Genomic DNA, 12,560 nt, shown 5'->3' with positions numbered 1-12,560 from the left:
TAAAATTCGATATTAGACTATACCAGATTACATTAGATATTTTGGGTTAGAGCAAAGCTTTCTAGTGCCATTAGCCTTGCCTTAGATTTAAAAAAATACAACAATAAGAAATTATTGTTTTATAAAGATTGCAACACAAACCTTCCATGAAATTCTGATCCATGCATGTCTGATCTTAATTAGAAACTGTTATCAGATGTCATAAAGTCCATCTGTATCACTGATATTTTTTATGTAGGCAAAGAACTTTAAGACACAATAACACGCCGAATAAATACTAATTCAGAAGTCAAACAACAAAAATCAGCGTTATATTTACAAAATTTTCACAGGACTAGTTTCGATGGTTTTACCGAACCACCATCTTCAGCTGCAAAACCGCAAATGAACAAGATAGGAAGTAATGATTAGATAAGATAAGAAAGCCTGGACAAGAATAAGCAAGTGGCGCCATCTGTTGGTAAAACCAGAACTAAAACATAATTTCTTTAAAGGCCGAAGGCAAATTTGGATTGGAATTAGGATCGTTAACTAGAACAGAAAGATTTTTATGAATGTGAAATGCCTCTAGAAAATCCAGTTCTCCAATGGAAGATGTTTTTTGAATAATTTTGGCAGCAGAAAAACTGAAAGTGTGGTTTTCGGACCAACAATGTTGAGCAACAGAAGACTTTTGTGTTTCCTTTTTTCTAACATATGCTTCATGTTCCTTGACGCGAAATTTTAAGGCTCTCTTAGTTTGGCCAATGTAAATTAAACCACACTGGCAAGGAATCCTGTAAATACCCCAGGAATTCATATCCGGAATGGGGTCCTTGAGTATGGAACTCGGAATTTTATTGATGGGAGAATAAACAACCCGAAAGTTAAATTTCTGCAAAATATGTGCAACTTTATAGCTAACTGATGGAAAGAAGGGAATGACAACAGAATTTTTATAATCTCCTAAAACAAGATTGTGCCTTTTAGTGTGTTGAGATGAGAATTTTTTAACTGCTTGATTAATAATGTTGGGTGGAAAGCCCCTGTCAATAGCTATTGCTTTTAAATACTTTAGTTCTTCATCAAGGGCTAGTTTGGAGGAGCAAACTTGAAGAGCACGGAAAACATAGGAATAAAATGAAGCTAACTTTTGTTTAGTCGGATGACATGATTTAAAGTGTGGTGGAAGGCAAACCGATGAAGGTTTACGGTAAACCGTAGTACTGAAGTTGGATGTGTTACGTGTGACCAGAATGTCGAGAAATGGAAGAGAATTGCAAGTCTCAAGTTCAAAAGTGAACTGACTAGCAGGATCAATAGAATTCATTGTTGAAAGAACTCTATTTAAATCATCTTTATTACCTTCAAACAGGGTAAAAGTATCGTCTACGTAGCGGAACCATGCCGGGAAGTTTAAAGTTTCAAACAATTTTGATTCATAATAATGCATGTAGATATCAGCCAGGATGGGACTGAGGGGGCTTCCCATGGCTAATCCCTCAGTTTGCTTGTAATATTTATTTTGGAAAACAAAATGTGTTTGTTTCAAACAGAGTTGAGTGAGAGAAATTAGCTCATCAATTTCGATGCAAGAGAAATGAAATTCGCGAAGTCTGGTTTCTAGACATCTTAATGCACCCTCCACTGGGACATTGGTGAATAATGATTTTACATCAAAAGAAACCATGAGTAAATTACGAGGAGAAATGTTTTTAACCTTTTTTACAAACTCTATTGAATTTTTTATGGTGTAAAGGTTATTGTCTAATAGAGTGGAAAATGGCTTCAGTTAGCCATGGGAAGCCCCCTCAGTCCCATCCTGGCTGATATCTACATGCATTATTATGAGTCAAAATTGTTTGAAACTTTAAACTTCCCGGCATGGTTTCGCTACGTAGACGATACTTTTACTCTGTTTGAAGGTAATAAAGATGATTTAAATAAAGTTCCTTCAACAATGAATTCTATTGATCCTGCTAGTCAGTTCACTTTTGAACTTGAGACTTGCAATTCTCTTCCATTTCTCGACATTCTGGTCACACGTAACACATCCAACTTCAGTACTACGGTTTACCGTAAACCTTCATCGGTTTGCCTTCCACCACACTTTAAATCATGTCATCCGACTAAACAAAAGTTAGCTTCATTTTATTCCTATGTTTTCCGTGCTCTTCAAGTTTGCTCCTCCAAACTAGCCCTTGATGAAGAACTAAAGTATTTAAAAGCAATAGCTATTGACAGGGGCTTTCCACCCAACATTATTAATCAAGCAGTTAAAAAATTCTCATCTCAACACACTAAAAGGCACAATCTTGTTTTAGGAGATTATAAAAATTCTGTTGTCATTCCCTTCTTTCCATCAGTTAGCTATAAAGTTGCACATATTTTGCAGAAATTTAACTTTCGGGTTGTTTATTCTCCCATCAATAAAATTCCGAGTTCCATACTCAAGGACCCCATTCCGGATATGAATTCCTGGGGTATTTACAGGATTCCTTGCCAATGTGGTTTAATTTACATTGGCCAAACTAAGAGAGCCTTAAAATTTCGCGTCAAGGAACATGAGGCATATGTTAGAAAAAAGGAAACACAAAAGTCTTCTGTTGCTCAACATTGTTGGTCCGAAAACCACACTTTCAGTTTTTCTGCTGCCAAAATTATTCAAAAAACATCTTCCATTGGAGAACCGGATTTTCTAGAGGCATTTCACATTCATAAAAATCTTTCTGTTCTAGTTAACGATCCTAATTCCAATCCAAATTTGCCTTCGGCCTTTAAAGAAATTATGTTTTAGTTCTGGTTTTACCAACAGATGGCGCCACTTGCTTATTCTTGTCCAGGCTTTCTTATCTTATCTAATCATTACTTCCTATCTTGTTCATTTGCGGTTTTGCAGCTGAAGATGGTGGTTCGGTAAAACCATCGAAACTAGTCCTGTGAAAATTTTGTAAATATAACGCTGATTTTTGTTGTTTGACTTCTGAATTAGCAAAGAACTTTATTTCTATTCTTAATAAATGCATTTGAAGAAAAAGACAAGAGTCTTCCTTTGAATAATTGCTTAGAATATCAGATCTTATTTCCTATGATCGCGCTTCGGAAAACATCAATTTATGACAGTCAAGTTATTCAAAAGGATTCAAAAGGATAATTTCCTAAAAATATGTATAACACGGAACTTTCTCACTTTCATAATTACTTTTAAATATTGTATATCGCATATCCATGCGATAAGTAGTAATTGGCAGACAGATTTCAGATGCAGTAGAATTTCATTTATCCGAACTAATCCGCAACAAGAATTTTGGGTAGCATTTTTTGGTTGTTTGTTTGTTTCGAGACAGAGAGACTCGTTGTAATTAATTTAGACAATTAAAGAAAGGAACATGAAGGAAAAGTATGTATTGCATTTACACCTGAAGGAGTCATTTCGGATAACATTTGTTTTCCGAATAACCCATGGCGGCTGCCTTCGGCTATTAAAGAAAAAAAATAAGTGCGTATAAAAATGTGGAGATAAAATATAAATTATATTCCAGTTTTACTTTCTGTATTACAATACAGAAAGTAAACAAAGAAATGAGCTATTTTAGATACAAAGAAATGAGCTATTTCGGATATAAAGAAAAAAGAATATAAAGAAATGAGCTATTTTAGATACAAAGAAATGAGCTATTTCGGATATAAAGAAAAAAGAATATAAAGAAATGAGCTATTTTGGATACAAAGAAGAAATAATACGAAGAAATGAGCTATTTGAGATTCAGTTTTGGTTTCGGATGATCCGTGGAAAGGATATGTTGTTGTTGTGACTTATATCACGTCGCCCAGATGGTCTCTCAGTAACATCAGATTAAACCCACGAAATTCTTCGTGGTAAAGAATGCAAGAGTGAGCTTCGACACTATACAGGTGACAGTGCTCAGTTTCGCCCCCAATTTTCATGGAGAGCTCCCCGGGGATGGATGGGTCTAAGAGTCTCCCACGCCTCTTCCCATACCAAAAACCTCTCGAGAACCCTTTCGGCTGGATACATATTTAGATGAGAGTCCCATGCCGCACAGACACTATACCCAATATTTACAAACATTTACAAACATCCATGCCTTCTCTCGGATTCGAACCTGGGGCCTGCGGTAAGGCAGTCAGCGTCGCTAACCACTATCCCGGTTGGGCGGCATGGTAAGGATACTTTCTGTCTTATAATAATGAAGTGCTCAAAACAACATAGAGCAAATGTCTGTATGTATTACATAGCATTTTACAATTTTATTGCATAAGACAATGGATGGTATTTTGAATTTTCATGAAGTTTTTTTATCGGCATTTGAATTGTAGGAGGTTTTATACTATGTTGTGATCAGATAGGCTAAAGTGGTTTTCATTAAAAATGCAGATGACTCATTTCTTGCTTTAATTTTTCGACAATTTTTTAGATTATTTTCAACAAATTTTGCGTAAAGCAATTTCTACTCTAGAACTTTTCAATTGCACTTAAATCATATAAGAAACCATTTGCATCGGCAATAAAAAAAAATATTTCAAATTTTTCTTAAAGCAATTATTATTTTAAATTTTCTGAATACACCACCTATTATTGAAGCTAGAAAAACAGCATGGTGAAATATTTATGGATTAAGTTTACGACTATTTAAAAAGAAAATGAATCACCATATATAAACATGAAATTAAAAATAACTAATAAAATGCTATAAATAAGTAATGCTATAAAATAAATGCTATAAATTTTCAGCACTCGAATTTTTTCCTGAAATATTCTACATCAGTAGTTTCCAGACTGTTCGTCGTGACCCATTAGCGAGTCGCGAAGAGCATAGAAGTTCTCTTTTTCTCATTACATAATTTTATACATTTACTTGTAAAAATAAATTAATTTATAATTTTCAATCAATTGTTAATATTAGCCCCTGTTTCTTTATCATTACATCATTATTACATTATTTTCTTCCCCAATTTTTTCTCAGAGCAGCTACATGCATGCAAGTTGCGATTTTTTCTCAAACGCGCGTATATGATCTACGAGGCTAAAACATATGAAAAATATGGATTTTTATCAATAATTTGCCACTGAAAAATTCTTCACAAAATGGAAAAGGATTCCTTTGTGATATTCCCCCAAAATGATACATAATTTGCAAGAAACTAACAGTTCCGTTTTTAGTGTATTAAAGGCGGAAAAATACTTCTATTCAAAAAAAAAAAAAAAAAACTTACAATTTGAAAATTTTAGACTGCAATTTAACATCCTAGAGAAGAATTTACGTTAAAAAGTTAAGAAAAAATTTTTAATGGAAAAAAAAAAAAAATCTGAAAGCTTTTAGATTTATTATTACGCCCAAAGGGGATCTTTTTTTACCGCTTTATGTGTTATCTTTATTTATTAAATATCATGCTCTTCACACTTAAACAATGAAATTCAATTGAACAGCAGTATCACAAAAAATTCAAAAGATCGTATCTTTAGAATTTCCGATACACAGTCTCGCCACACTGGAGATAATTTTTTTCTTCCTTTAGAGTGTTGCCATTGCTCGCTTTAAAATCGTTCAATTTCTTAATCAAAAACTCATAAATGCTGTATAAAATATGAAACAGATAATAAAACAAATTCCAAATATGGACTTCCAAATGCCCATATTCGTGTGGAGATGTACGTTATTCAAAATTGGATGGTTCTAGGTACCGTTGTTTTATCACAATGCTAGAAACATACATACATTTATGCAGATTCTTCATATTTAATTTTTTAAATATAATACAGGGAGATAATATTTGGTGGCAACAATTTAAAAGTGATTCGCCGTTTACAGTGAATCGACGCAAAATGACAGAACGAAATGAATAGCCCTTCTGGGCTAACGCCCTTTGAGCTAAAAATTTTAAAATGTCACCGCAAATATTTCTATCTCTTTTTTAATTAAAATAATATATACTGTTGCCAATTTAAGAGAGTAAATCTATACTTCTGAAAAAAAAAAAAAAAAGAAAAAAAAAGAAACTCAGTAGAAAAATAATTTTAATTTTAAAAGCTTCGTCTATTTCTACATTTCGTTGTTAAGCGTAACATGACATAAACCGATATAATATCAAAATATATTGCACTTTGAAAAAAAAATTAAAACAGGAATATAGAGGTTACTAATTTTTATGTTGTTAAAAGATTTCATCATAATCACTTATTCCGGACGGAGAAAATAGTTTAATACACAAGAAATAGAATTAAAAGTTTTAGATCGACAAAGTATACTTTATTTGTTGTTGAACTGCGCATAGGTTGCTAAAAACCTAGGTTAATGACTTTCAGTATGTAAAATTACTAAAAATAATATATACCGTTATTAAGCATTATTAAGAAGTGAGACAACTTTCTAAATAATTAACTTACCACTAGATTGAACAAAGCACTTTTACAAGAAGGAAAAGAAATGAAATTTCTTCTACATTTTTTATTAACAACAGCGTAAATTCATCTTGGATACAATTTTACAGCAAAATGAAAACAAGGAATACTTCAGAGAAGTTTCTGTTCAAAGTTCTGTTTAAGGAACTATAAATATTTCTCATTTATCTTTCTGGTTAAGCTTTTTGTCCACTGTATCACGTGAATCAAGTCTGGTTAAATAAAACTTAGTTCAAGAGATTTTAATAATTTGGTAAGTGGATATTTTTTGGTCATTATTCTCTGAATAGAATATATTCATTTAATTTAGTAAATAGCATGCCATTGACGTAATAAAAGCATAGTAAGGAATATGAGGACTCTCTTAGCCTCCTTTTTCTATATTTAAATATGGTTTATTCGAAAAACTTAACTGAAAATGTTTGAATGTCAAATAAAAAATATAATACGTCGCATTAAAATGAATGGATTGTACGATTATGGCCGAAAAACTTTTCAGTGTGAGGTTATGAAGCATAAAACGCGTACAAATTTTCCTTTCAAAAGGTATAATCTTTTTCAGCATTTTTATGCGTGAATCAGTATTTATTACTTAAAATTTAAGTTTATTTGCGCAAAAGAATTCTTCCTCTTCAAACTGAGGTCAGTTGCCATTTGCTTTGAAATCGGTGCAGAGATCGAAAAGTCAGATTAAATTTAAATTCTTTTCTCTACTATAAAGCATTTTCAAATTGCATTGCATTTTTAGAAAATTTTCAGGTTGTTTGTATACGATCGCAGTCATTTTCTTTCGAAAGGAAGTATGGGGCTAGGCGTCATCAGAATTTCTTCCCTGATGAGGCGGCCAGCTACATTCGATTTAGAAGAGGAATAAATCTCATTGCTCTAACAGAAAATATGAAAAGGCATATAGAGTTTACAAAAAAATTAATTCTCCAAACAGCGTTTAAATATTTATAATAATTTTACAATAAACTTGCATTATTGTATCTGAACAACTACAGATACGCATTTTCCAACAGCGATTCTTCACGATCCTGCTCAGTTAAACATGAGATAGGACTACCTTAAAACTTTATAATAAAAAATTGGAGGTTTCAGAGTGGTTACCAAATAGAACAAAAGATTGTATTGACAACGATAAACGCTTTTATTGTAAATAATTAAGAAAGTAAAGTTGAAGAATGGGACATGAATTGCAGAACTAAGGAGGTTTGGGGAATTATGAATCATGAGGATTGACTTACCTAGACCTGGAGGACTTTTTCCTTCTAGGATTAAAGTTCTGTTGATTAGCCATCGAGAAAGCTAATAGTTCTCCAGTCTGTTCATAAGGCAGGTAACACAAGGATCCGACGAAGGGGATGCCGATTGGACTGCCCACTTGGATTTCAGATCCAAGTTTCCGATTCAGAGTTTCAGAGATGTCTGATGAAGAGTCCGTAGCCATGGAATCCTCAGGAGACATGTGGGCCCCGATACTGTTTTCGTTGTCTGATTCTTGAGGCAACACTTTCATTGATATTTCCAGATTTATTCCAATACAAAGACACTTTTATAGCAAGTTTATAGAATGTACCACAAGCTTATAGAATGCTAAGTAGGGCTGTAGTGCTAGAAAGAATTCGAAGGAAGTCAACACCTAACTCACGCATGTTTGTTTTTCCACCTATATATATGTAAATTTCGTGTAATATTTTTCGTAAACTTTTTCACTACTAAATTAGTTCGAATTTTTCTGCTAGATCATGAAAAATACTGTTCAAATTTTCTTAATATATGTATAGAGAAAGCTTCATCATCTCTTATCTATAAAGCGTACTTTATATTTAAATTAATTTTTCACGTTTCAATAAAGAATTAACTTCTTAATTTCGCAGAATAAAAATAACATTTTTCCCTTCAACAGTATTTTAAAAGAAGCTGCAGTATATTGCTGCTTATGAAGTTCACTCGTTTTCATAGATTTAAGAAACTTTAAATATCTATAACATTTTAGTGATTACTTAGTGTATGAAACTACGCTATGAGATTCTTGTATTCGAATACCTTATACAGCGTTGCTACTCAGTGAAGTATTAACAGCGTGAAAATTATTAACCAAGAAGAAGAGTACAAAGAAATATCTCTCTATCAACAGACATTCACTACTTTCAGTTATGGCTGAGTATGACATTTTATTGCGGTTGAAAGCGAAATACGGCGGGATTTTTCTCCTCTGGAATTGAGGGATACGGAAAGCCAATCACAGCGGCTGCTGTCCCGGGAGGGTTGTTTAACCAGCCAATAGCAAAAGAGAATTGAAGGCCCAAAACTGCACCTGCTTTTTGATTTTTTGTTCCCCTAAAAGTTTTTAATTGCCTTTTTAAGATTTCTGAAGAGAAAGGATGAAACGCTTTTTTTTTTATTCCTTCTAAGGAATTATTAAATTTTAGTTTTCTAAGAAATTATGAAACTTTTAATGATGATTTTTGAAAAGATATTCTAATCGAGCTTTTGTACCATCTCTGTCGCACTTTTGCGGATACACGATAGCGTTATATTTCATTATTAATTAACAGATGCTAAAGATAAGGCAGAGCTTCTCAGACTTCCCAGGCAGTGCGATTCCATTGAAGAATAATATGGACATCTTATTTCTATACAAAAATAAAAACAAAAGCTTGAAAATTATGATTATTAAATGCGCTTGTGTAGAATGCTTAAAAGTGCTCAAATAACCTTAGTTTAATGCCGATTTTGAATGAAACTTTTGTTTCCGAAAGAAAACCTTTTTGCTTCTGAAAAAGAGGAACTTGTCGATCGTCCTCTAAATCTATAGAGTTTTATTTAAAATTGACGAAAACTAAGATTGCATTTTTGCTTAATTTAAAATATTACACCGGCGTATTTCTCTTCCATTTGATATGGAATGTACTGAAGAAGATTTGTATTCTCTTAAACGTTTACTTGGCAAAGCTTATGCTTGCAAATATTTATATGAATCGAATCCTTCTTATCTTATGAAATAATGAGAGATTTATTTTGCTTTAAATGTTTTCTAATTAAGAAAAAATCGAAATCGAATTGCAGAAACTAAATTTAAGAATACATTGTTTAAAACAAAAAATAATACATGCTATACAAATGATATTTAATACAGGAAGTTTGTAATTAAGTCTCAAATTATTTTAAATGTATTTTTCATTAAACGCAGATTTCAAATTTTGCTATAATTAAAAATTTTAATATTAAGTAAAAGTTTTTTTTTTCTTATTTTTACATTAATACGAGGGATTCGTGAGATTAAAGAACCTTTTTGAATTCAGATTCAACAAAATTTAGGATTCGGTCTACATCTGTTTTTGAACATTAAATGGAAAATGTAAAGGCAGAAACTTATGGTAAATCAGTCAGAGCTCAGTTAAGCCAGTTGGGGGTGAGGAGAGGCTCTGGCTGTAAAATTGTAAAATTATTTATGGTGCCTGTAAGAAAGTATTTCAGTCCTGTATTCTTGAAACGTAAATACTGCTGAAGCGAAGTAAATAATTAAGTACACATAATTACTTAATATTAGTAATGTTTTAATAAAACTTTGATTTAATACTTCTAAATATTCTTATATAGTTTCATCTACATATAAAGACTAAAGTATATATAAAGATAAAATCAAATATATAAAAATTAAAATTATCCAAAAGATTAAAATTATCAAAAAAAAAAAAAAAAAAAAAAAAAACCCATTAAATTTTCTATGGAAAAGAAAAGTAAAATGCAAGTCTCATGCTTTCAAAATCAGCCAAAATTTATGGCGATGCTACTTAATGTAACAGTTAATTCAAAATTTAAAACTTGGCTTAGCAGTTGACTATACAATTTAACTTTCAATTTGCTCAGAACTTCTCACCGGTGTAACAATTAAATGTAACGCAAATCCGAAGAATTACAGTCTTATCAGAGCTGGCGAATCCTAGTAGTGGTCTCAAGAGGAAGAAACATGCTCTGCCTCTGGTGAGGAAACAGAAAAGCAGAAGCTATAGTAAAGGTCTAAATCATAATAGCTGGTTATTTAAAATAATAATAACTTTATAATTTATTTTCTCTTTAAAAAATTACATTCGCTCTTACTATTTAATAAAACAAAGCTCTCTTTCTGGAAAGGTAATTAGACAAAAAAGGAATACATAAACTGCTATTACCAAATAGTTTTCCACAAATTCTATAGGTCTGAAAGACCTTCTACAACTCAAAATTGAAATATTTTCATTTTCTTTTATATTTAATAGCTGAAGTAAAATTTTAGTCGAGCTGCTTTTTCTTGGATGCATGCAATGTGTACTAAAATATCTCTATAGTTCAGAATCAACACATCTTGCATTCGAACTAATATATATTAGCACACTTGTTTTCCCAAAAGTGCTAGGAAACGATCTGCGAAAGTGATTGGTTACAGTGCTAATAGACGAGATAAAATACAAATGGCGGCTTATACCATATTTATTAAAAAAGATGGTGTTTCTTGTAATTTTAACACTACAAGTAATTAAAGTTCTAATACTGTAACTATAATTTAACAGAACTGAATCCATGTCATTTAGTTTTTGACCGAGGCATGTAAAGATGATTATATCTATACACGATCGGCAATTAAAATTACTACACTAGATATAGGTACTAGTAGAAGTGGGCAGGTGACCAAAATTTCACCATTGGTCAAACGGATATAGACCTTCAGCACTAACTGTGCAGTATCTCCCTAATTTTGAGGTAAACCATTTGGGGAGGGGCAATCCGAGAGTCCTCGACCCCTCTTTCCACACCACCAATCTCTGGAGAGGACTTTAAACTAGCCCTGCATTTTGCATCTCGCCTTGCTGAACAGACACTATACACTTACTAACATCCATGCCTTCTTTGACATTCTGTACGACAGTCTCTGGGCCCTTCGGTACGACAGTCTGCGTCACTCATTACTGTATCGTCTGGGCGGCAAATTGCTACATCATGAAGGCAGCATGCATAAAATGTCAAATTTACGTGAAATATACTGCATGCTGGGATATACAAATGATTAGCACTCCTGCGCACGCGTAGAAGTGTTAATGGTGTTATAAAAATGAGTGAGTTCTTTTATTGCTTTATGGCTCATCGATAGTTGTCAAATAAAGGTTGTCGACGAGGCTGCCGAACGCGTAAGAAGCTCTTCATAGCTGCAACTTCGTAATATTTGAAACTGACTCGCATTTCATAGAAAAGGAACAGATTAAACACATCAATGGTAGTAATCTTCTGTAATGGATCACTTCCATAGGAGTACACAATTTTAGAAACCACAGGTGGTCGTTTTCGGGACATTACAGTACATAATTTCTTCTAAGAATAGTTTTGTTTTTATTTGATCACGACAAAGCATGCTGGGCCTACCTGCCTAAGCAGAGGCATGTCTTTGCGGAAGACTTTCTACAGGAAACTGTCTCGCTTCTGCATTACACATGAGGCAAACCACGAAACTCCGATGGAGCTATCCCATTTTCTTAGAGTCGAAGTCAGGCGAAACTACCAGGATTCAGCGACTTCCTCGCTCGGCTGCCGGTGAGCTCCTTCTGAAAGCAGAAACATCTAAGTAGATAGTAGATAGGAGAATGAGACTAAATTAAAAATAATGTTTTCTTTTTTCGATTCGTTATTTTTAAGTAAAATAGACTGATGAATATGTTATAAAATTAAGCTACAGCAAAATTTCAGAGAAAATAACAAATGCGAAACACAAAAATAGAACACCAAACTAAACGGAACAAGACTCAGCATGTGATTAAAGCAAAACGAAGACAAAAGCCATGGTTGTAACAGAAGGGCATATATTTATTGGCGAACTATCACTTTTCTTCGGGGCCAGGGGAAGTTTGAGTTAGCGGTTAATAAGTATGTACCAATTTCTTTTTACGTATATAATGTATTCGACAAAAATCGCCGAATGTGTTAAAATAATTATTGATGGAAAAAATTGACTTTATTTCAATTCTATCTTAAACAGTATACTTCTTTTTTCGATTTTTCCTAGTGATATCGTCTTCATTTTTTTTTTAAATTAAAAAACATTTTCATGCTTTACCTCTTACATTAATTATAAAATAAACTGCAGCTATTCGAAAAAAGAATATGGAAAATTTTTTTCAAT

At 32.6% G+C, this 12,560-nt stretch overlaps 1 protein-coding gene across 1 annotated transcript in view; it reads right to left on the bottom strand.

Moving 5' to 3' along the window:
* Positions 1 to 8,597, bottom strand: part of LOC118188697 (uncharacterized) — a 28,346-nt gene extending 19,749 nt beyond the window's left edge. Inside the window, exon 1 of the mRNA XM_035359221.2 lies at positions 7,651 to 8,597. Within this exon, the coding sequence (XP_035215112.1) occupies positions 7,651 to 7,922 (272 nt within the window). The 5' untranslated portion in view covers positions 7,923 to 8,597. The remainder of the gene's footprint in view (positions 1 to 7,650) is intronic.
* Between the last annotated feature and the right edge of the window lie 3,963 nt (positions 8,598 to 12,560).

The sequence above is a fragment of the Stegodyphus dumicola genome, chromosome 4 (assembly GCF_044657685.1).
Source record: "Stegodyphus dumicola isolate Sdum_Otavi_A_Nest chromosome 4, ASM4465768v1".
Taxonomy (NCBI): domain Eukaryota; kingdom Metazoa; phylum Arthropoda; class Arachnida; order Araneae; family Eresidae; genus Stegodyphus; species Stegodyphus dumicola.
The sequence above is the reverse complement of the archived record's forward strand: the minus strand, read 5'-3'. Positions and strand labels throughout refer to the sequence as shown.